General features: G+C 35.6%; 1 protein-coding gene and 1 long non-coding RNA gene across 3 annotated transcripts in view; one reads left to right on the top strand and one right to left on the bottom strand.

The window, feature by feature from the left end:
• Positions 1 to 4,937: 4,937 nt before the first annotated feature.
• LOC129921673 (uncharacterized) lies at positions 4,938 to 5,697 on the top strand. The gene is made up of 2 exons (XR_008773629.1): positions 4,938 to 5,096; positions 5,400 to 5,697. It is a non-coding gene; the product is annotated as an uncharacterized LOC129921673 (long non-coding RNA).
• A 178-nt stretch (positions 5,698 to 5,875) lies between these two features.
• Positions 5,876 to 26,307, bottom strand: part of LOC106075572 (putative amine oxidase [copper-containing]) — a 31,963-nt gene continuing 11,531 nt past the window's right edge. For both annotated transcript variants that reach the window (XM_056003980.1, XM_056003981.1), the window contains exons 7-18: positions 25,368 to 25,553; positions 23,885 to 24,035; positions 20,497 to 20,646; positions 16,455 to 16,556; positions 13,859 to 14,016; positions 12,865 to 12,953; positions 12,013 to 12,194; positions 11,666 to 11,820; positions 10,906 to 11,113; positions 9,993 to 10,198; positions 8,297 to 8,431; positions 5,876 to 8,059 (exon numbers count right to left, since the gene is read on the bottom strand). In XM_056003980.1, the coding sequence (XP_055859955.1) occupies positions 8,320 to 8,431; positions 9,993 to 10,198; positions 10,906 to 11,113; positions 11,666 to 11,820; positions 12,013 to 12,194; positions 12,865 to 12,953; positions 13,859 to 14,016; positions 16,455 to 16,556; positions 20,497 to 20,646; positions 23,885 to 24,035; positions 25,368 to 25,553 (1,699 nt within the window). In that variant the 3' untranslated portion in view covers positions 5,876 to 8,059; positions 8,297 to 8,319. The remainder of the gene's footprint in view (positions 8,060 to 8,296; positions 8,432 to 9,992; positions 10,199 to 10,905; positions 11,114 to 11,665; positions 11,821 to 12,012; positions 12,195 to 12,864; positions 12,954 to 13,858; positions 14,017 to 16,454; positions 16,557 to 20,496; positions 20,647 to 23,884; positions 24,036 to 25,367; positions 25,554 to 26,307) is intronic.

The following is a 26,307-nucleotide window of genomic DNA, read 5'->3' as shown; positions in this document are numbered from 1 at the left end:
TTAAACCACATAATGGAAACACGCAGAACTGAGTTTCGAGAGTACATGTACCGATATATTTTAAATGTCTATGGCGCCGGTTAGCATGAATTTAAATATAACGTGTTCAATACTGAACTTTAAGACTACTGATTCTACTATATCTAATTTCTTAAAGCAATTTGTTTCATCTCTACTTTTGTAGACATTTTGTATTCAATGGCGTAGCAACCATGGAGCAAAGGGGTTCATTTCCCCGGCCCACCACCAATATGTGCCCAAAACGGGCTTTTCTAAATGATCATTTTAAATGTGTTCACTAAGAATTTACATGTTTCAAATTTACATAATTTTACATACAAATAATTGATATTTATCTTTCTTGAAATAAATTTCTGGTAAATTTATAAAAAAAAATCAATGTGAATCTTATTGCTGTAGTACAGGTGTCATATGTGTGTATGTGTGGGTGTGTTTCTATGGTGACGGTAGAAGGAAGTTAGCGATTGGTTGTGAATGATGTCATTGTCGTCGTTTGGTGGTAGTTAAGGGAGGCGACTCCAGAACGTGAGACAAAAAGGCTGTGTTATTGTAGTGAGTTAGATTTTGTTGAAAGACATTTTTTTCTAAAGCCTACTACATTGATTTCATTTATCACAAGTTGATTTTGTCTATATTAGAAATAAAGTTAGGCCTATATTTAGTTTTGTTCACAAAAGGAAGTTATTCAAGTTAGTTGAAATTTTATTACATATTTTACGCCAACAACGGTGTAGTTGTCTACCAGCGTATTGGTGCTACAAGTCAACGACCGATAACAACAAAAGGGGGCGGACTGTTGCCTAAACAAGTCAGCTTTGGTCAGGAAATGGAGGGAGGGGGGGGGGCTCGTTTTGGCTGGCTACCTTGATAGGAGGAAAACTCTGAATGAAAACCTCAGAAGCCGACTTAACTCAGGCAGCATGCAGCACACAGTGCAAAACCCTGGTAGAGCCTGCGACGCCCCTGTTCCCAAACCGCATCCTTACTGATTTCCTTTAGTTCTTTTGGGTACCTTAGTTACGTGGAAATGGGAACAATGCTGTGTGGACATCATTCCGACCATAGCTATCGTAGTGACAACTGAAAGAGGCCTTATCATATCATTCAGCAGGAAGTCTATTAAAGGACAATAACTCTTAAGTTGTCAGTATCTGGTTCAATAAATTCTATCGAAATACATTTTATAAAAGAGTAACAATAATAACAATTAATAATGATATTAATAATAGTATTAAAATTTAATAAGTGATTTAGCAAAAGTACTCTACTAGATAAAATTATGTTTGTTTTTTATTTAATTGTTTTTTTATTTTTATTTTAATATTACGAAAAGTATTCCACAAGTAAAGATACATAAATTAGTTGTATGAGTATACGGAACTACAGTATTTGTTGTTTTGTGAATCTTCATAATTTGGAAATAATAATTGTAAGTGTCCATTGTTAGACATCAATCATAATATTAATAGGAATTCCTGCTTGACAGCTGGTAAATGCACTAACAATATACATTTAGCACGATGTTTCTCGGAATGTACGTACGTGTGTCTACAACTGGTAACACTAGACAAGCTAATGATCATAACAATTTCTGAACAATGTTAAACCTTAATTGTTGTGAAAACGTGGAACTTACGGTGTTGTCTTGTGTGTTTTTGACAATGTAATCTTCTAAAAAATAAATAATATTAATGTTGATCTGGGGATATAAATCACTATTCAGTTGGGCCAAGGGTGGGCAACTTATTTTCTATCGTGGGCCGCATAAGAAAAAATTGTGAATTGGGGGGGGGGGGGGGGATAGCATGTGTGCATATATATATATAATGGACTTGAAGCTAAGAAACATACACTAGCTAACTGTGTATAATGTCTGTGTATAATGTCTGTGTATAATGTCTGTATATAATGTCTGTGTATAATGTCTTTTAATTCACATTTTGTTGTTATTGTCCTATTCCATCCCAACATTTCTTCATAAGGGCCAATGTACAGTTTGTACCTAATGACTGTTTACACTTGTACATAATGTTCCGGAACTGTGGAACTAGCTCCCATGGTGCTGAAAAAAGCTTCTGCACTAAATGGTGATAATTATTGAAAACTGGCGTCTTAAGATTTGCTTTCTAATTCCATAATCAAGGAATCCAGATAAGTCTTGCACTTTTGAAACATTTCACTAGAAATAGTTTATTTGCTGGCCTGGGAAAATGGGAAAGCTTTGTTTAAAAAGATTTAAATAACATGATTGTATTAGCCAACAAGAAAGCACGTAAGATTCATTTTTAATGCCTTTTATTATACAATACTTAAACAATGAATGCACATTAGTTTGGAAGTAAAATGTCTTTTGGCTGTTTTCTTTTTTTTTTTTTTTGGTCATGGGGGCATCACGAGGAGCTGCCGCACTGGGCATCATATACCCTAGCTACGCCACTGGGTTAGACCGCTAGCTCTGCTAAGTTTTATCCCTGAGATATTCAATGCGGGTTTGTGCAAACGTTCTCGTGTAGATTTTGTGATTGGGTTATTGTTCTTTGATTTAATTTTTTTCCTTTTTTTTTAAACTCTCACTGAAAGCACGGGCTCCATCAGTTGTTACACTTGCCATCTTGTTCCATGACAACTCAGCAGTTTGATCACAGTTCTTCATAGCACTCATCTCTTTCTCTCCGTAATTATTTTTTCACGTTTTAAAGGAATTCTTCATTTTGCTCATTACAATTTCATTCCCCTGTTATAATTTTCTTTAATAACTTTGTTGTTTGTTATCAGAAAATGTTGTACTTGGTATAAAATTAAAGGGGAATGCGTGCTCTTTTTATATAGTTCAAAGTCAAGTTTAAAAAAGTAAACATTAATTTAATTTAATGAGGTAATAATCAACGATGGTATCGTCGATTAGGAGAGAAAGAGTTAATACATACTGGCCTGAGTTTGTGTCTTTGTCCGAATGTTTCTAAATATTGCCAATACGAATAATCTTCGTTTACTTTATTTGTTTTAGACTGACATGTAGAGACAATGTTTCTTCAGCCTATTCACCATTAGGCCTACTGATAAGAATCAGAAATTTCAATTATTTATATAAGTATTAAAAAGTATTTTATTTTTATAATCTTTGCATTTTTATATGTATAATCTGCGGTCGCCCCTGATTTGTGTAGGTGTTCGTGGGCCCTATAAAACATTCCGGCGGGCAGCATGTGGCCCGAGTGTCGTGATTTGCCCACCCTTGAGTAAGGCTATGTTGATTATTTAGTTACCCCTAACAGATACTTTTTTTCATTTCTTTACAATCTGTAACTGTGGTGACTCTACCAGACCTCCTGGAGTCGATGTCAACTGCATTGGTTGTTCCGGGGGAAAAATTATCGCCAAAGCACACTTAACGTATTGAGTTGTTTGAGACTTGTATTTATTATAGGCCCCAACGTACCTCTGATTGGTAGATTTGAACCCAAGCTTCAGTCACGTGACCAGACAACAACAAGGTGACATTTCAGGAAACAATGTCTAGCTAATACCTGGCATTGGCTTGAAGCAAAGCTCAACTGGCAGACATGACATGAACTGAACAAATAATCTCGTCTTCTAGAACTCTTTGAGTGCGTCGCCGAACTTTTGGCTTTGAGAGTAACCAAATAATTTCAAGTACAGCTATGAACCATGAACTACGATTTATGAGTGTTCTTAAATCTGAGATCTTGATTCCTTGTGATAAACTGGCCTCGTTCTGACCACTCGCTTATGCTCCTATATTTGCGATGGAGAATTTAGAACTGATGTGCGTCAGCGGGTATATTATCATACCCAGTGGGTTCTGACCACTCGCTTATGCTCCTATATTTGCGATGAAGGCTTTAGAACTGGTGTGCGTCAGCGGGTATATTATCATACCCAGTGGGTTCTGACCACTCGCTTATGCTCCTATATTTGCGATGAAGGATTTAGAACTGGTGTGCGTCAGCGGGTATATTATCATACCCAGTGGGTTCTGACCACCCGCTTATGCTCCTATATTTGCGATGAAGGATTTAGAACTGGTGTGCGTCAGCGGGTATATTATCATACCCAGTGGGTTCTGACCACTCGCTTATGCTCCTATATTTGCGATGAAGGATTTAGAACTGGTGTGCGTCAGCGGGTATACGATTGGTGATAATGGGTTCTGACCACTCGCTTATGCTCTTATATTTGCGATGAAGGATTTAGAACTGGTGTGCGTCAGCGGGTATATTTCAATCAACAGTGTATTTGATCATGAATTATTAAGAAAATAGGCAACGAACTGTCGACATTTCTGACTAAGTAACCCTTGTACCCGCCCCGGTGTAGTGGAGATTATAGACACCTAGTCAGAACGACAGCGGCCTTGGCTGCCAAGGGAGAGGTTTCTACAGTCTTTCCACTAACTTCAAGAAGAACCTATTCTAGTGTGCAATAAACGTCTTCCGAAAGAATGAAGGGTAGGAATGTAATAAATATTAATCATGTACACACACACACATACATTTATACGACCGGGGGATTCCCCCCCCCCCCCCCCGAAAAAATATCCTTGTTACGCTCATGATAGATAGATAGATAGATAGATAGATGAGAAACTGGTGTCTATAAAGAGAAGATAACCGAGAAGAACGACCTATATTCACTGAAGTAAATACAAGACTAGAAATTACACCCCACAACTATCAAAACGAGGCTGATTACGTATGTGCATAAATCCCACGGAGCAGATGTGGACTAATTCTATTAGTGTCCCCCATCACAGAGGCTGCATGTAATTCTTTAGTTCTGGTCTAAGAACTGTCACCGGGCGTAGCAAGGAAGACTTTAGCAAACAGCACAGACACGGTCTTACGAATGTCAAGCTTTTAGTCACACACAGATCTGAAGTTATATAGGTAAGGCCTACGTACTTCTTCTCTGATCATTTCCAATGTTATCGTCTTCATAAAGAGAGAATAAAATTAGATCATGTTGATACGGTGTCTCTGTAATTGATATTAACTAATTAAAGCAAAGGCTGTGTCCGGGAAAGATTTGGATGTGAAAAGGCTGGTTCGAACACTGTAAGGAAATTCTAAACCTTTTAGTAGACCTATAGTATTTCTAGCATTACATAAGTAAAGCAATAATGTCAGTTATGTTGTTGACCGCCTTCAGTCACCTGCTTGAAGTAACCCATTCTCCTGTCTTAACTGAAAACTCATTACAACAACTTGACACAGATATAATGGCACACAAACATTAAACTCTTAGAAGAAGGAGTTTGTTGCACGTGTTTGTTTAGTGTCATGGTAGGACATCATTTAGAGTCTTATATTGTTACAAACAGTGTTTGTTTAGTGTAATGGAGACTTACTCTATCTCAGGTCGGAGTCAGGTATTGCAAGGTTGACCAAGGCTAGCACGAGATGTTGAGATCCTGGTCAACAGGTCCACATGAATGTGTGTACGAGACGTGTGGTTTTTAAGGTAGTTGGTGACTGTGCTCTGAGAGAGTTAGAGTTCGAGCCTCAAGAGTTGGTGATGACAAACTATGGGACTGACTTGAGTAAGAAAGTTTTTGCTATCGGAGATAAGGAGTCTGTGTTTGACTATGTAGTTAAATAATAACGTCTATTGAAGATATGTTAAATAGTTCAATTAAAGTTTTATTAACTATCTAAAGGAGTTGAGTCTCATTGGAGAATGTGATATTGCTCTACTGTTAGATGTTCCTGTCATTAAAAAAATCGGCTCCAAGCCCAAACAGCAATCCAATCCCCTTGACAACAACAAAAATATACAAAATAAAACAAAATAAATAACACACTCTAGTCTATACACAGACACTAGAATTAATATGTGAAGTTAAATTAAGTTTAATATTTCATTATTTAATAACATTTTCCTTTGCAATAAAACAATGCATTCAATAAAAGAAGTGTTCCAGTGGAAGGAGAAAAAACTAAATAGTTCTTTGGATCTAGCATCATCAAGCCTAAAAAATTATCTGAAAATATCTAAATAATAATATTATTATAGAATCAAAATATGTACACTACATAAATTTGAATTAGTTTAGAGACATATTGTACAAAAACTCGTTCGTACCTCACTCGGTCAGACTCTATCACCGCCACTCATTGATCAGGGAACATGAAATGCACCAAGATACCTGTTTGTAGTCGCTGAATGAACTCTTTATGTTGTCTGTTGTATTTATGTGTATTTTCTGTTGTGTTGTCTTTATATGAGAAACGAGTCCTTGTAATCACAACAAATTTCCGTAAGGATCAATAAAGCAGTCTTAGTCTAAGTCTTAGTCTTATTCAAAAAAGTTTTACGGTTAATGCTTATACAGTACTTATTTAGAGGAATGGTCAACACTGTTAAGCACATGCATTTTTCAACTTCCACTCCTGCACTCATTCACTTCTCTATTCTTTGACAATCATATTTTCTTTTAAACACACTTTCATATTTACATTGAAACAGTCTATGTACATGAAAAATATCCGTTTATTATTCAATGATAAACTCTGTAATATTGCGAGAGGTAACTAAGTAGAAATGATTGATTGATTTTCAATTTGATCAATCAAACAAAAAAAAATACAGCGACCTGTCTTTTCCAACCCGTAAAAACGTTATCTAAACTATTGCGAGAGGTAACTAAGTAGAAATGATTGATTGATTTTCAATTTGATCAATCAAAAAAATACAATGACCTGTCTTTTCCAACCCGTAAAGACAACTAGGTGTATCAACAAGGACATTTTAACTGCTATTTTAGTATAGTTATTGGTATAACACAAAATCAGTATCTTACTTAACATAATGTGTTATGCTATTGACAATATCAAGTTGGAACACAAGCATGACCAATAAATATATCTTCCCTATGTACAGCCCTAGTTCGCCATTTTATTAAAACAGCGCATAAAAAAACAGAACAAAAAAAAACTTTTTTTTTAATACTTATGATTCTGCCAATAGTAGCGATGAAGTGTATATTTAAGTGAAAACAAACAAAACAAGAGATTTATCTGCTATATTCTGTTCAAGAGAATGTTTGCTTCTTTAAACATAAAATTTCTAAACATAAAATCTTATTTAATACCTAACTTAAATTATACCAAGTGCTGGCATGAAACTATTTATAGACAAGAAAGTTAAATAACAGTTTTGTATCAGAACAAAAAAATCAGACATACCCTTATAGTCAGTTTTAAGCACTGTCTCGCTTTTATATATATATGTGTATATATATTTATATATACATATGCCATAGCATTAAAGGCTCTTGCTTTGATTTCGGAGCTGGTGTTGCCTTTTCAATTTAATTTTTTAAATCAAGCAGAGTAGCTAAAAAAAAAGACAAGCTTAAAAATGATAAGATTCAATATTTCACTTTTCTAGTTATAAATTTTATTATCAAAGATTATTCACATATCACTTATAACTTTCAATGCAAAATAAAGCTATAGTGTGATATATTCTCATATAATTAAAGGAAAATGACTATCATAATCTAGACTTGTGGTTTCTTTAGTTTAAAAGAAAATTTTGTATTATATATATACATCTAGGCCTATACAACCATCTATTAGTGTTTATTACCCTCAGAAAAATGTCTCAATTGGCTGCATTCATTGTAAGGTTTTAAAAGCAAGTAGGCCAACACTTAACTTCATTTTACTATATCCATCGTTCACATTCAATACATTGCTAAATAGTGTGTTGTCATGTTAGAATCTAGTTTACTGATAGATCAGGTACCGGTATCAGAAACATTATTATTTGTTACTGTTAGTAGATGTTCACTACTGTGACAACTGGTGAGACAGTTTTGATGTCTCAAATAAGTTCTCCATGATTTCAAGTAATACATCTAATACATGTACACACATCTAAATGTAAATCGCCCCATCTGGTCTAATAAACGTAGTTTCCATGGTTGGTCTCTAGGATGCGATCTGGGTTTGAGGCAAGAAGACTTTCTAGCGTTGGTTTAGGAGTCAGACATTGTGTAGCAGTGTTGCCATACCTGAGAAAGTAAAAGAGGAAAACAATAGAATAAAACATTCAATGCAGAGATGATTCAATTATGTTGTTGTTAATCTAATGCACTGTTTTTCAACAGTATTTATCACGACTGGATATGCAGCAGAGCAAACAGTGTAACACTCAGGGTCTAAAATATTTTAAACTTATTTAAATTATGCATACTAAATAAATGAAGCAAATAAAAAAGGGAAATAAGATGAAATGTAAAATGTTTTACATGTTTCAAATGTTCCTTCTGGTCTAATAAACGTAGTTTCCATGGTTGGTCTCTAGGATGCGATCTGGGTTTGAGGCAAGAAGACTTTCTAGCGTTGGTTTAGGAGTCAGACATTGTGTAGCAGTGTTGCCATACCTGAGAAAGTAAAAGAGGAAAACAATAGAATAAAACATTCAATGCAGAGATGATTCAATTATGTTGTTGTTAATCTAATGCACTGTTTTTCAACAGTATTTATCACGACTGGATATGCAGCAGAGCAAACAGTGTAACACTCAGGGTCTAAAATATTTTAAACTTATTTAAATTATGCATACTAAATAAATGAAGCAAATAAAAAAGGGAAATAAGATGAAATGTAAAATGTTTTACATGTTTCAAATGTTCCTTCAGAGTTGAAGATAGTTTACTTCCTTGTCCAAACCTCCCGCAGGACGACGGGGGATGGGAGCGGGCAGGATTTGAACTCTCGACCATTGATAAATCCGAACGATAGTCCAGCGCGCAAACCGCATGACCAGGCAGCCATCCATGTACAAGTTTGTTAATGTATCATTTTTATATAGCATTACTAAAAAGTAATTTTCATTAAGACAGTAGGAGTCACTACGAAAATACTGCCCATGGCCCCCACTGACTTAAATCCATTGCTGGTAATTATGTACCAACTGTGGAGGCTATGACACAGCTAGTAGCACTACAAGCATATGTAGAACTTCTACATTTCAATATTTTTCACTTTTAGATATATTGGCTTATTAGGGATCAACAAATCCACTTTTAAACATCTTTATTTTGAAACACAGTCAAGTCAAATATGAAAAGAAATAACATTATTTTCTTTGTACAAATTAAAATTGTTGCCATGACAACAATCTGGAATAAATAACAAGGAAATTCTTTTCAGTAATAAAATCTCTCTAGTTCAAATTCTTTTTAGAAACTTCTATCATAATTATTTTTATAACTGTGACCTTCTAGAAACTGACGCATGCTATTTTTTTCCCCTTAACCTCTTTCTCTGATTGGGTGACTATAATTAACGTGTTTACTCTGGTCTTCTATGACCTGACCTCGGCTTCTAGAAACTGGTCGAATCAGGTCACAGTATCGACTCGTGACAAGAAATAACTAATTCCCAGTGTGGTGACATCATAATAATAGTTTACTTCTTGAAAACTTCCACTGTAGATATATATAATTATTGGCGCTTAATTTGGACCTTCTGTCATGACTTGCGTCTCTGAAGGATATCTACTTCAATGAGATGCTGCTTTGTTCTTTGTCGAACCCTTTAAAAACATGAATCCAACATTTCAAGGGGAGTTGTGACCTGAAACCCCCAAGAAAAGAGGACAGCCCAGGAATACATGGCATCTGCAATTTGGAAGCAGGTACCAAGCAGATAGGCAAGACATGGGGACAGTTGGGGAGACTAGCCCAGAACTTAGATGCCTGAAGAAAGCTGGTTGGTAGTCTATGCCACAGACATAGATGAAAAGAGATGATATTGACTTGCGACACATGTTATCTTAATCTAGTTAATCTAATTTTATTTACAGAGATAAAATATTTGCCTTGTTCAACTAATGAGCAGCCACTTTACATTTTGATTCATCTTTGATAGGTTACAACTTAAATGCAATCAGGCTGCATATCACCATTAAGCTCAAATATGAAATTTATCACTTAGTACCTTTCAACGGTCACACCTTTCTTCAGGTCACTGGGGTCAGTGTGATGGACATAAATGGCATCTCGGGATGACAAAGATGGACACTCATTGTGGTAGTTGTAGGGTAGCAGATAGAAACCCATGTTAGTACCCACTGTAGTTGTGACAGGTATGTCCTCGGTACGTGGGATATGATAGGTACCACAGGTAACCCAGAATACCAGATCCTATGAGATATAGACATGATATTAATTGTAGAGTTTAGAGGTATATTTTATTAAATGTACAAAATTTCATACATTTAAGCCTAATGAAATTTAATTATGTTTCTATAACAATATAAAGACAATATAAAGTGACAAAATAAAATGTTTAAAATGTGTTTTCTTTCTGGTTCCCCAACCCCCAATTTTATCCCTGCTGATTCTTAATTCACTTCATCTTGTTATACTTATCAAGTACTGATAAAGGAGTAAAATTATATATTTTGCATGAAGCGATTATGTCATTCATATTTTCTTAATTAAAAATACAACTTTAAAGTTGATATTTCAAACCTCAATGACCAAGGATCAATTGAAATAGATTTGAGTCATTACTATAAGCAATTTGATCACAAAAGAAATGTTAATACAACCAACAATTTTTACATTTCCACATAACACAATTCTAATCAGGGCCTTCATTCCAAGCTGCTGATTAGATTTAAAGCCAAATACCAAATCTAAGATATAATGAAATCCTCCTAAAAAACAGGGCTACTGGCTACTGCATTAAACAGTCATTTGAAATGAACAAGCTTGACTACTAATGTGATCATTGCAGTAGAAACTTCAATTAATTGTTAGTTGAATAAACCTATTTGTATCTAATTGATAAGTAATTTTCTAAATGCTAAGATGCAGATGAACTGGAAATGGAGGCAATCACTTACTTGGTCAAGAATTGATTCATTGTCACTGTAGAATTCCGTAAAGTTGGTCGCGGGCCTTGCACTGTCAAACAAGCCATACACAGAGCTGCTTCGAATCTCTGCATCCTTTTGTTTTGTGACCACCATCTGGTGGCGAGCCCAAGGAATCGATCGCTCGTTATCAACATTCTCTGGCAGTAGACTCTTGGACATACCTTCTATGTGGATTCTGTTGTGAATAAAGCATTTCTAATGAGCATAGGCAAACAAACAAAAAATGTATACAAGTGTTAACTATTTATTGTAACCGAGTGATCTTTCAGGCTGAAACCATTTCTGAAAGCTTTCCACAACATTTTTCACATTCTTCCCTCCCCTGGTTTATCTACTGTTATATAACTTTAATGCATCTATAGACTTTATAATATTATCTTACTGTCTGTAAGTTCTGAGAAACCACAGTTTGCAGTCAAATAAATATTCTTTTCAGTCAAATATTTTTTTTTTTAACTTTCTTATCAGTTAAATTCTGTACAGTATCTTATTCTTTTCAATAAAATATTCTAACAATCAAATATTCTTTTCTGACAACTTTTTCAGTCAAATATTCTTTTCAGTCATATATTCTTTTCAGACAAACATTCTTTTCAAACATTCTTTTCAGTCCATTATTCTTTTCAGTCAAAAATTCTTTTCAACTAAAGGCTTTATGATCTAGCAATGTTTGATTCATTCAGAAATCATTGAGCTTACAAATTCCACTTCATTGAGCACAATTTACCTGTAGCCTTTGCTTTCACTGAATGAGTTTTTGGCGGTGTTGCTGAAAACAATGTGCTGCTTGGGAGTGTCAAAATTGAAGTCGAAGACAGCCTCCCCCTCAGTGTTCTTTAGCGTACGGACAATTTTGTTCTGGTAAAAATCTTTTGTTGAGTCCTAGAAAGTAAATTATACAATAAGATAGGATGCATCATAAACAAAAAATCTAACACCAGATTTATCACAAACTTTATTGGAATAAAATTGGAATAAAGTTGTAGTAGTTTGTTTTTTTTTAATTTATTAATTTTTTGAGAAAAAAAATCAAAATTATTCATCTGAAACAAAAGTTGGGGGAGCTTTACTTACATCAGACCTCTTGACCAGATCTTGCATTATATCCAAAGTTTGGTAACGATTGCTAGTTCCAACAATATCAAGGTCAATCTTAAAATTGACGAGGTGGTGATGGAGATTGCCAAGGATATTTTCCCCCAAACGAAATCCGTAGGGTCTCTCTGCCTCTCGATAATAGCTTGTCTGGATGTACCCTGGTCATAAAGAAACAAAATAAAAATGTGGAGTATTTCTTAAAGAATCAATGTAGTGATAGGAGGGGAACATAAAGAGTGGATTCGACATAATAAACATAAAGCTTGTTATTGATTCAGAAATTTAAGAGCAAGTGCAGTATTTCCAGTGGTGATGAATCCCTAGCTGTAATCAGCATATTTTGCAGTAGAAAAAACTTTGAAACTATTACCCTACTTACTTTTCCTAAATTTATTTTAATTTTATCCATCGTCATCAAATGAATTGTGTTATGATCTTATCTTATACAATACAGACGTTACTTCAAAAAAGAAGATGATTACGTCCTACGCATCATGCATTTAGTCATGCATGATCTGTTTTATTGGCTAAGTCATTTTATTTTTTTCCTTTTTTTTAAGACTTTCTATATTGTCAAAAAGATTTTCATTTTAAAGTGATTTCAAAATATCTCATTTCAGGTTCTTATCATCAACATATTTTGATGCATTTTAATACTTTGAACAAAATTGTAAATGTTTTGACATAAAAAAGCATCAAATGACATTCACAGAAAGAAATGCACAGATATGCTGTCAAAAGAAACTTGAAAAAAAAAAAAAAATCGCTTTTTAACACTGAATCTACAAAGATCCTAGTATTTATAAAAGAAAAAAAAAAAAAACTTACCTGACGCCATCAAGCGTGTTTCCAACACACCATTCTGGTGGAATATAAAGTCTACTATATAGTCATAGTTGACAACAGTTAAGGCCGTTCTGAAGATATGAAACAAGAACGAAATAATTAGATTTCATTAGTTCTTGTTTTTTCTCCCTTGCCCACCCCATTCTCCCATTTGTCTCTCTCTCTTTTGGTTTTCTTTTTTTATTTTTCTTTCTCTTATCAACCATAATTATTTTATTTTACCTACTGGTTTTCAGCTTATTAAGTGCTGAGAATATTTATCATACATGTTGTTTCTTTTGGATAATACCCTTATCTTAAATATTCCACACGTTACTGCGAAAAAGAAGATAATTAGGTCCTTCACATTTCATGTGTCAATCCTAGTCATATCTAATATTACAACAGACGCTACTTCAAAAAAGAAAATATTACGCCTTTTATATTTCATGTCAATCTAGTCTTAATTTATATATTACAGATATTACTTTAAAAAAAAGATAATTACGTCAGCTAAACCCTCCTGGCTTATAATTCATTTTGAATGCACTACCAAGTAAAAATTGGTCAGGTTTATATTTTGGTACATTATTCAAATAAAAAAAAATTATTTTAAACATGCTTAACTCTTTCTCTCCATAATTTTTTTCCAAATTCCATTGGACTTATTCATTTTGCTCATTTGTGTGTCACTCCCCTGTTATGGTTAAACTTCAATAATGTTTGTGTATGTAATCAGGAAATGTTATTTTGGGTATATAATTATAGAAGAATGCATGCTCTTTATATATAACCTAAATTAAAGTTTATAAAACCAAAAATTAATTTGATGTAACGGGGTCAAATCAACGTTGGTATCGTCAGGAGAGAAAGAGTTAAAAGAGGATGATATATTTTGTATCAGCATTAAAAAGCTCATCTTTACCAGATTTAACATTTTCTTTTATTACAATCTCAGCCTATTAAAATTTAAGAGATCTTAGAAGGCTAATCTCACCTCAGTACCAGAGCCGAGTCCAACATGCCACCATAGAAGCTCCCCTCGCTAACTGTGTAGGACAAATGTCTTCTGAGAGGCAGCCCATTGTTGTGTTCAAACAGACAAAATGTGATGTAGCTGACACTCGGTGAATCGCCATATTGGTTGTAAAATGTCTACGAATGTGCATGAAAAGATCATATCATTAGTATGTAATTAGTTTTATGTATACATAATATGTATATTAATTATGCAGCATCAAAATAAACATGTGTTCATCAGGAGAAAAGTATATTAAACACTCTTCTGATTACTTAAGAAAATACAAATTGTACTCAGCAAGTATATTATTAATGTTTGTTTGTTTTATAAGTTGTATAAGTTTTGAACATTTCTTCAAGAATGAAGTTTATTAGGTCCCCAACCTCCTGCACATCCTGAATGATAATTTTTATCTGTCTTTTTTTGTTTTCTGGCTGTTGCATTGGTGTTTCTTTGTCTGTATTTTATGCATCTTGATTTTTGGTTGTGTTGACAGGTAAAAGAGTATAAGAGTATGTGTGTCAAGTTCTAACTTATGTCTGCTTCTGACTTAAAACTAGCTAAATCAAATTTTCAATGAAATGGATGAATACTGAGTGAAGCAGTGCCTTACAGAGCTTGCCACCTCCCTTAAAAGAGGAAGCAGACAAGTGGAAAAAATAGACAAATTTAGGGTTGACTTACATGTGTATATAATTCCTTGGAGCAAAAAAAAAGGGAAAAGCCTTAGAAAAAGAGGGCATAAAAGAAAGAATAGTTCCCCTTTCAGACTTTGCAATCTAAAGGGCAGATGATGTTAAAGTCATTTGTTTTTGTGGCCCACGGTTAAGGAGGATGTCATGCATGATGACAATGATCTTTTCTTTCCCCACAACTAATATCAGTTATCCATTAGAGCTGGGTGGCGCCCTAAGGAACCAGAGATTAAAAATCCAAGTCTTCATCAGGACCCCCAGTTCATAAGCTAAGTACTCAGCCTATGTGCCTTTACTGAAAAAAGAACATAAAAATGTAAGAACTGATTTAAGACAGCTATATTGAAGCAATGTTCACATCCTTTCTACTAAGACACATGAAGAACTCCATGTATGAGACATTTTCTTCAGGTTACTTTGTGATCAGAATGCCTTTTACTGAGCCAACAAACAACTTTATATTTCTCTCTTTTATTCACAGTGAGTTGCTAACCAAAACATGCTCCTTGAACTTTGAACTAGATTCCAGTAAATGTAAACAAAGTGTAGCTTTTCTTAGCGGCCCCCGAAAGGGGAAAAGATGCTATTATTTTTTAGTGGCCTGTCTGCCATCCCGTTTAGATCTCAGAAACTAGAAGAGAAATGAAAATCAGACATCATGATATTTTACATCATTCAAAGTTCTGATGCAACGGCTACTTTTTTCTTTTCTGAAAGCTAAAAATCTAATTTTTACAATCAATCAATTATGCAAGCAGTTTTTTCATTAAAAAATACACCATTTTTAGAGCTATTCACTATTAATAGTAACAAACACCAACGACAAAAAATACACATGATATAATGCAAGTCTAATCAACATGCAAGAACATTAACACATATGGATATGCCTTGATGTAACTATATATTCTCCATTAAAGGAATGTCTGTAATTTAAAAGATAAGATGTATATGCATAATGCAAAAGGTGTAAACAACAATGTAAAAGCCAGACATTTTCACACTTCAAACCTAAGCATTCCAGACAGAGGACATGACCCCAAAAAGGAGGACAAGTCATATTACCAGACTTCTGGAAACCTCTAGACTAACTACATATAAATCAAAGGAGGAAATAGTCTACCAACAAGTGTGGCACCTGGTCATGTGGTATGTGCACTGGACTGTAGTTTCGACTTGTCGATGGTCCTGGGTTCATACCCTGCCCGCAGCCATCCCCCGTTGTCCTGCGGGAGGTTTGGACTAGGAAGTAAATTATCTTCAACTCTGAAGGAACATCCGAAACATATAAAACATTTTTTTCACAAGTAAAGAAATCAAGGAATCATTTGGCTAATATAATTTGCATGGCTGCCAGGTCATGGGATATAAACTGTTCTGTTATTCTATCGCTCAATAGTCTTGGGCTCATACTCTGCCCACTGCCATCACCTGACGTCCTGCGGGAGGTTTGGACATGGATGTAGATTATCTTCAACTCTAAAGGAACGTCCCAAACATGTAAAAGATTTTCAACAAACATCTATACATATAATTGTGAAGCTTGCCAATCTCAGAAATCTTATACATATCTATACACAGATCTGGAGGTGCGATGGCTGAGCGGTAAAGCGCTTGGCTACCAAACCATAAGTCCAAGGTTCGAATCCTGGTGAAGTCTGAGATTTTTAATTTCGGGATCTTTGGGTGCCTCTGAGTCCACCCAGCTCTAATGGGTACCTGACATCAGATTGGGAAAAGTAAAAGTAGACGGTCATTGTGCTGGCCACATGACACCCTCGTTAACTGTAGGCCACAGAAACAGATGACCTTTACATCATCTGCCCTATAGACCACAAGGTCTGGAAGGGGAACTTAACATAAATATATAGATCTACCTGATTGATAAGCGTTGCAGTATCTGGACAGTCACCACCAGGTACCAATGACCTATACTGAAGACCAGCAACAGAAGCACTCTCAACATAGTCACTGGTTTGCTAAACAAAAGCAAAATAAATAGGAACTATTAATCATTAAAGTCATGCATGTTAACCAATATGATTTTAATTCTGCCAAGTCACTGGTTTTCCTGGCTGGCTCAGCAACCCATTCCATGCTCTAATAGCACTAGGGAAGAAGGAGTATTTGTACAAATTTGTATTAGCATACGGAAAGAAGGAATGTCCCTTTATTTTTTGTGTCTTTGTGAATATTTTATTAGATTCCGTTTTTGTATTTCAAGATTATGGTTCAGTGTTTTATATTTAAATTGCTGTAGACTTTACCTTTGAGTCTTCTCTCCTGAAGGCTTTCTACTGACTAGATCTAGATTATAGTATAGAGTATAGTTCTATACTGTCTACTATGACTATACACTATAGTTATAGTGACTATAATCTAGATCTAGAGTACTCTACTCTAGACTAGATATAGATTTATAGATTCCTAGTCTTAGTCTAGTACTCACTCACTCACTGTCACACTACTACAGTCTGAGTCTACAGTGCCTACAGTACTACTACTGTACTAGAATTTACTAGATCTACTAATCTACTTACTTAACTTACTACTACTAGTACTACACTGTCACACTGTCTACACTAGTACTAGTAGTAGTACACGACTACTGACTACTGTACAGTAAATTGAGTAAACACGGAAACAGTAACACTAAACTTGACTAAACAGTTACAGTACACTTACATTTAGTTACAACTTACAGTTTACAGTAAGTTACAGTAATACAGTTACTTGAGTTACAGTCACACTAGTCACAGACTGTAGGCAGTGTAGCCTGTGTTGTGTAGGTCCTAGTTAAGTTAGTAGTATTATTAGACAGATAGATCTATGTAAGCTAGCATTGAATCTGATTAAAACATTATAATGATTATTAAAACACAATAATAATCCAGGATTACCAGGGCCAGGTGGTTTTTGTTTCTTTACATTATTTTTGTGAGACTTTAAAAACTATAACTTCAAGAAACGGAGTAGTTTTAGAACCTCCTCCCCCCCCCCTTCCCCCCCCCCCCCCCACCCCTTTCAAAAAAATAAATAAAAGCCAGTATACTGGCAAACCAGGCAGTGAGGTAGAGCTGTTTTAGCGAAAAAAATAAATAAATAAAAGCCAGTATACTGGCAAACCAGGCTGTGAGGTAGAGCTGTTTTAGCGAAAAAAATAAATAAATAAAAGCCAGTATACTGGCAAACCAGGCTGTGAGGTAGAGCTGTTTTAGCGAAAAAAAAAAATAAAAGCCAGTTTACTGGCAAACCAGGCTGTGAGGTAGAGCTGTTTGAGCGAAAAAAATCAAATCAATAAAAGCCAGTATACTGGCAAACTAGGCTGTGAGGTAGAGCTGTTTTATCGAGAGAAAAAAAAAACAGTATACTGGCAAACCAGGCTGTGAGGTAAAGATGTTTTAGCGAAAAAAATAAAATAAAAGCCAGTATACTGGCAAAGTAGGCTGTGAGGTAGAGCTGTTTTATCGAAAAATAAAATAAAAGCCAGTATACTGGCAAACCAGGCTGTGAGGTAGAGCTGTTTTATCGAAAAATAAAATAAAAGCCAGTATACTGGCAAAGTAGGCTGTGAGGTAGAGCTGTTTTATCGAAAAAAAAAATAAAAGCCAGTATACTGCAATGGCAAACCAGGCTGTGAGGTAGAGCTGTTTTAGCGGGAAAAAAAAATAAAAGCCAGTATACTGCAATGGCAAACCAGGCTGTGAGGTAGAGCTGTTTTAGCGGAAAAAAAAAATAAAAGCCAGTATAGCCTACTGCAATGGCAAACCAGGCTGTGAGGTAGAGCTGTTTTAGCGGAAAAAAAAATAAAAGCCAGTATACTGGCAAACCAGGCTGTGAGGTAGAGCTGTTTTATCGAAAAAAAAAATAAAAGCCAGTATACTGCAATGGCAAACCAGGCTGTGAGGTAGAGCTGTTTTAGCGGGAAAAAAAATAAAAGCCAGTATACTGCAATGGCAAACCAGGCTGTGAGGTAGAGCTGTTTTAGCGGAAAAAAAAAATAAAAGCCAGTATAGCCTACTGCAATGGCAAACCAGGCTGTGAGGTAGATCTGTTTTAGCGGAAAAAAAAATAAAAGCCAGTATACTGGCAAACCAGGCTGTGAGGTAGAGCTGTTTTATCGAGAAAAAAAATAAAAGCCAGTATACTGGCAAACCAGGCTGTGAGGTAGAGATGTTTTAGCGGAAAAAAAAAATAAAAGCCAGTATACTGGCAAACCAGGCTGTGAGGTAGAGCTGTTTTAGCGGGAAAAAAAAATAAAAGCCAGTATACTGGCAAACCAGGCTGTAAGGTAGAGATGTTTTAGCGAAACGGTGAAGTTGAGTCAGGAGAAATGCAAAGGGACGGAATAATTTTTTTTTTGTTACTAACCAAAACGGTGCCTAATTTTAATTCTAATAATAAGAAAATAATAATTATTATTATGATAATCATCATTATCCATAAGGAAATTTGTCTTACAATTTGTGCATTACACCAAACAAAACATGATAACAATAGAAAACCAAAATATATACATTCACACCAGACTCATAAGTTACATGCGAAACGTTTATAGTGTATCTCGAAAGTAGGCTTATTTATTATAAGCTGCAGTAAATTTCGTGACTACAGAAAACATATTCTATGTTAGTCTTTTTGCTATCTGTGTCTTGTATCTCTTTTGTGATGGTAAAATCATGACCCAATGGGAGATTTTTTTTATTTCTAGAATCTTTTTAGCTAATGAATGTTTTTCTAAAACAGCTGACGCAGACCAAATTATTTTTGTCAATGACTTTACCAGCAGCATTTAGAGCTCTATGAAGTTTATTTTTATATGTAAAGTTCAGATTGCCATACCAAGCAGTGATATTAAATCTTAAAATGTGCAGGTGTGAGAGTAGGCCTAATAAAACATCGCCAAGGCCTTTTCGCTAACATTAAATGAGGACATTTTTCTCAGGAGCCTAATCGTAATCTTTGTGATCGTTTTTGCTGACATAATCAGTTTTTGCAGTAAAAGTTTGCACTATTTCAATGTTCTCTGCAGCTACAAGAAACAATATCATTTTCCTTTTTTTTTTCCTACGAAAATCGATTATCATTTCATTGGGATTTTTGGGGCATTAAATATTTTAAAAATTAAAAAATATCTTTACAGTATTTTTCAATGTGTTCTATTTCTCTGAAATACTCCTGAGCTCTCTGAGAGCAGGGAAAGAAAAGCGGCATCATCAGCGAATTTGGTGAATGAACAAAAAAGGACATATATATTGGCCTCCTTCAGTCGTAGAATATGGTTCATCTTTTTCATGTGGCTGTGGAGCCCTATTTTGGAGAGACACTCCCGTCCACATATATTGCAGGTCAAGATGGCTTTCGCTTTGGCGGTGAAGAAGCTGGCCATTTTTCGTATGGCACGCTTTTCTTCCAGAGCTGAGGCCCATGTTTTCTCACTGTCCATAGCTTTCTTGGTCACTCTCTCTCTCTCCGACCTGTGTGGTCTAGGGCTATGCCTTCACAATAGTCAGTATCAATGTTCACTGATTTTAAATCCCGTTTTATCACATTCACGTAACGGAGGTGGGGGCGACCAGTTTTTCTTGAGCCAGACGCGAGTTGCCCGTAGTCTCTTTACTATAGCCTGAGAGAAGCGGGACATTAGTGACTGAGGCTTCTCTTATGAGTGTACCACTACCGCTGCGTCGTCCGTGTGTAATGTCTATAGATCTAGGCCTACATCTAGGTCTATACTGTAAACTAATATTATAATTGTAATTATCCTAAGGCAGTAGTTTAACCTCACCCAATAAAAATCCAGAGACATGCAAACAACGATTTTGTAAAATATGAATTAATTACATTAAAAGGAATTCTCTTAGCGTTTCAACAAATACAATTTAGAAATTGAGTATTAAAAAACAAAAACAAACTTACCGGCCAAGGGGAATTACCAGAGTAGAACGCAGCGAATTCTGATAATGCTATTTCATATGCAATTCTCTCCCCTTTAAATCTCACATCATACAACGCTGGTCCGCTAATTGAAGACATTCGAAAGTTGAATGCCCAATTCAGATATGTCACCTGGTGGGAAAAAAACGACAGTTATGACAGAAAGTCTAAGAAAGTCATCAAATTGTTTTACATATAGATTTAGACTTCATGCCTTGGAAACATTTCATAAAATTATAAAAGGTGGAGTCTTTCTATCCGTTACCTCTTCCTCATAGCGGAACTGTTGTCACTGATAGAAGGGGCAAAGGCGAGCCAACTGGCGCCTAAACTAGCAAGATTCGGGAAGAAGGGGCTAGTTAGCCTGGGCGGGCTACCCACCTAATCTTAATCTCTGCTGCATTGCAGCCATAACCAAACATTGAAACGGCTTCGGACGTCAACCCTGATGAAAAAATCAGAAGCTGGTGACCCTTGGGCAGCTTCAACATGCAGTGACGCCGCCAGCCTCTTCTTTGGATGCATCAGCCCCGTGGAGAGGGTGGAACTGCTGTGTGGGTGTGTTCCGACAATAGCCAAGGATTTCATCTCATTTGACCCATAAAAGGCCATAGAACAAACTATTAGGCATACTCTTGCATTTATTGCGTACTCTGTAAATATACCTTTTTCTTTATAGTAAACTAGACATATGTTACCCGCGACCCGCGGGTCTTTATTTGCGCATTACTGTCGATATAGTCACTGAGAGTGTTTGTAAACAATTAAACGAAATAATAATGTAATAAGTAAAGCGAATGTGTCAATGTAAAAATAGTGTGAATGAAGCTATCAGATCAAAATAGCTAATAGGGGAAAATCCATTTTTTTTTTTATTAAAACATTTGCTTTTGAATAATCTAGTGGATTGGATTTAGATGTATGTTAAACGTAGCTAATGATCCTTTCACGTTATTTCTCTTTCGCTCCGAAAATAAAATTAGTTTTGCGAAAATGGTTTACCCGAAGTCGATACATTCTTATCTATTAAAAACGAAAAGAGCGATAGCTTTGTTAAATGAATGGGATTATAAAGTGAACAATTAAACGAAATAATTTTTAGTACGCGATTCATGAATGAATATAGATCTAGGCCTATCTCACCTCGGCTTCGCAGCTTTCGTAAACGAATGTAGATTTAGAAAACCAAATTTGAATGTTTATTTGATCAAAATATGAAATGAATGGACTTTAATTAATATATGTATACATTACAACAGTTGGATTAGAGTTTTAGATCTAGGGATGGTATTATAAAGTGAACAATTAAACGAAATAATGTTTAGTACGCGATTCATGAATGAATATAGATCTAGGCCTATCTCAACTCGGCTTCGCAGCTCTCGTAAACGAATGTAGCTTTAGAAAACCAAATTTGAATGTTTATTTGATCAAAATATGAAATGAATGGACTTTAATTAATATGTTTATGTGTTAAAGTATAAAACTATCTGTTCGAAGAGAAGTATTATCATCTTAGAGTTGAATTAGAGTTTTAGATCTAGGGATGGGATTATAAAGTAAACAATTAAACGAATTAATTTTTAGTACGCGATTCATTACGGAATTGTCTAATGAAAGAATGTTCGTCAGGAAATCTGTAGTCACAGATATAAGGAACTAATTAATGTAAAAAATGCTTTTGAAACACAAAATTGAAGGTTAATTTTATTATATAATGAAATCAATGGATCTTCTTTTGTCTTTTCATGTGTCAAAGTAAAAAACTATCTGCGCAAAGTGTATTTCTTAAAATTAGATCTAGGTCTAAATCCTTTCTATCTTTTCTCATGTCAACATTGTAGACATGGCCTAGATCCATAAAATACTATAGCTGTAATAGAGTCGGACAACTTTATTTTTTTTGAGGGTCTTAAGTTTGTTTTAGGGCTACAATACATACACTACGGTCTAAGTTGGTACCCAAGGAACATTCCTGCCTAGTTTTATCAAGATTGGTCAAGCGGTTTTGATGTCTATAAGTAACATACATACATACATACATACCCCTCACATTCTACTTTATAATATAGATTACTTAGCAGAAGTCCGAAATTACAAGTGTATAAATGACATCTTCATAGCTCAACACGCCTCTAAAAAATACAATTGAAAACTACGATGAAAAGGGCTGAGTCTGCAGTCTTCTAGTAATGTCTTTTATTCTGAAGATTGTTAAGACATATCCTAAAAAGTTGCTATACTAAGTTAAGAAAGGACGATGGTCAAGACATGACTGAGGCTAGTTGCTATTAGAGCATGGAATAGGTTGCCTGAATGAGTCTGGAAAACCAACGACTTACTAGAGTTTAAATCATTGATTAGCATGCATGACTAGACTGACCTAGGGGACATGCGTAGGACGTAATTGTTTTTTTCATTTTTTGTTTAACCCTTAAAGTGCTGAGCTGTTTTACAATGAGTGCATACCAAACGGAATTACAATTCTGATGTTTAGAGGCTAATATGCCACACGCTTTTTAAGGGTTAAAGGTCAAGGTCTGAAGACACCAACACTCGATTAGACAGTAGTTTATGGTAAATATAAATTCCGATGCGTTGCTACGCAAATGGTTTGTTACTTGTTTGTAAAATGATTTACATGTTTCGGATGTTCCTTCAGAGTTGAAGATAATTACTTCCTAGTCCAAACATCCCGCAGGACGACGGGGGATGGGAGCGGGCAGGGTTTGAACCCGGGACCATCGATAAATCTGAACGACAGTCCAGCGTGCAAACCGCACGACCAGGCAGCCATACTTGAACAAGTCTCAGACGTTCCTACCCCAGCTGGGGCATTACTCGAACCCAGGACTATCGCGACGAACGTCCGGAGCTTATACCGTGCCATATCTTACAATCATTTTAAGTTAAACATTGTATTTTTCTTTACGATTACATTATAATGTTCAAATTATCTTTTGAAGTGACAGGGAATGTATGATAATGAGGTGGCGTACAATAAATCCTATAGAAAAAGTAAGAGTATAAAAAAGGTATATCGAGATTTGAATAAGAATACACAAAATATTCATTAATAGTAACGAAAGATCACTTTTGCAAATTAAATACAAGTTACTTTGTGCTACAACAAAGGGAAGAACTTAGACATTTGACCCAGCAGTGTTGAAAATGCACAATAATTCTAAATATAATTTTTAAATACATTGTAGGTTTTCATAAAGCCATTTGACTAGAATCTTCTCTTTGTTTAGAAATTTCATTATTCATTACATTCTTCAGTGCTAGAAATTTTGTTATTTTTAAATTTGTGGTCATTTTTTTTAAATACAGGCCATCTTGGCGGTTAAAGAATGTTTTTGCTGCTTACCCTTCTGTTTTTCAGGGAATATCTGATGCCGTCAGGCTCGACAGCCGAGGGAGGTCTCTGTGGGTTTACAGGCTGGGCGTCGCCTCTTCTGTTCAGTGTCGAGAATAGTGTGTCCGTCTGAGCTGGCCTGGTCAATTTGATTTTGATAATTCTGGCAGACACAAAAACATAAATTAAACAGCACTATCTTCCTTACTGACATTACATATTGCTTTTTGTTTTTTTTTAATGTTTTATTTATTTATTATTTTATTTTAATTAAAGTTGCAGTTATTTAATTGGATGACTTGTAGAGTGCTATGTTCTTATCGTATCTTTTATAATACAGACGTTACTTCAAAAAAGAAGATGATTACGTCCTCCGCGTCATGCATTTAGTCATGCATATTAACCAATGACTTAAATTCTGCCAAGTCACTGGTTTTCCTGGCTAGCTCAGGCAATCCATTCCATGCTTTAATAGCACTGTTCGAGTGCAGTCACAATGGCCCCCTAGTTCAAATCCTGCCCTCCTTTAGTAGGTCTAATCTAGGATGTACTGATCTTCATTTGTGATGGACCGTGCGAAACTTTGAAAGCAAAACTTTTACATTCCCAGAGAAAGATACTTTTTCTTTTACTGGACCACTAACGCCCATTGGGTCCCGGGTTTGAATCCAGGTGAAGACTGATATTTTAAATTTTCGGGATTTTTGGGGCACCTCTGAGTCCATCCAGGTCTAATGGGTAACTGACATTAGTCGGGGAAAAGTTAAGGCGGTTGGTCGTTGTGCTGACCACGTGACACCCTGGTTAACCGTGAAACATAGAAACAGACGACCTTTACATCATTTGCCCCATAAATCTCAAGGTCTGGAAGGGGGAACTTTTCGCTCACTGATCTATTTCTAGGCTCTGTATTGTTTATTTTGTGTGGAAACTTTCTTCCTTTATTTTGTAAAGAAAGACAAGACAGAAAGAAACGTTAGCTATCAGGGCCGGTCTTAGGCCACTGCAATCTATGCGGTCGCAGTGGGCCCCACACTTTCATAGGCCCCCGTGCTAATTCCATGTGTAAATTATTAAATTAAAACACTATAACTTTATACATAATAACAGGGGTTCCGCGGACTCTTGATTTAATAAAATTGTTAAAATCTGAAAACTCATAAAAATCTACTGAAAAATAGACGAAATTGTCATTTTGGGATGTCAATAGATGAAAACGGCATTTTGAGCTTTAATTTATTGCAAATATAAATGTATTTTCTAAAACAAAATCTAAATTTTGACAGTATGCCTATCCCTACCTAGACTAGGCCCCGCGCAATCTGTTCCGCATTGGGCCCCGCAGTTGTTAGGACCTGCCCTGTTAGCTACGGTCAGACATGAGTGGTACAATATTGTTTCTGCTTTACACGTCTCAGAGTGCAACTTGATGGGGATAATAGAGAAGTACAGACGAAGCGATGCTTACAAAGACAAAGCATTAGTTCCAACTTACCCATTACTGTTGGTGTTATAGGCGGTCTTAAATTCTCCAATTGAATTGTATAACTGTCCAGAGTACCAAACTTTACTGTGTGACCATTTAGTAGAGTCCACACCATTCAGTTGACACAGGATGCCCAGGCCCAGTGGGTGTAGCAGGTAATATGGCACGTTATAGGTTGGGAATATCCACACATTCCTGTCGAACAAATGAAAAATGCTACACATTTATCTGGGGCCGGCCTTAGGTAATTGGAGGCCCCAGGCAAAGTGAATATGGCGGCCCCAAATGAAATAACAAACTAAAAATAAACACCGGAAAAAAATAAAATTACGCAAACACAAGGATCTTCTAACATAAGTAGCCTGACAAGTAGATTGAAACATTTGTCAATAAACATTGAGTCATAGTAGAGCCTTAGAGGTAGGCTAGTAGAAGCAGAGCCTTGGTGTTCTGCGATATTTTGATATTCGATACGTTTCGCAATGTTTTAGTCCTGTGCGAGGTGCCCACCAAACGGAGCCCTTGGCGGCTGGCTAGTTTGCCTATGCTTAATGCTGGCACTGATTTATCTTATCTTAACTTATAATATAAATTACTGAGGTTCCTTTTTTTAAAAATACAATAATAATGTCGAATGCTTAACCTTAAGTGAATCTAGTCGAGCATACTTTATTTCAGACTTAAACTCTGAAGTCATTAGTTTTCTTGGCTGATTCATACAGCATGTTACACGCTATAATGATATTAAGTATGAAGGGGGGACTTGCACAAATTTGTCCTTGCATATGGAATAATTTAATTTGTAATGAAAACATACGTAGACATGGATGTAGAAACTTAATGTGATACAGTCAAGAAAGTAATAGGAAACAATGGGAGAGACAGAAGTGAAGTGAAAGAAAGAATAAAGTAAGTAATAGTCAGAGAGACAGAGAGAGGGAGAGAGAGA

Source organism: Biomphalaria glabrata, chromosome 11 (assembly GCF_947242115.1).
Source record: "Biomphalaria glabrata chromosome 11, xgBioGlab47.1, whole genome shotgun sequence".
In the NCBI taxonomy this organism is placed as follows: Eukaryota; Metazoa; Mollusca; class Gastropoda; family Planorbidae; genus Biomphalaria; species Biomphalaria glabrata.
Note: the sequence above shows the minus strand (reverse complement) of the source record. Positions and strands in the feature narration are given on the sequence as shown.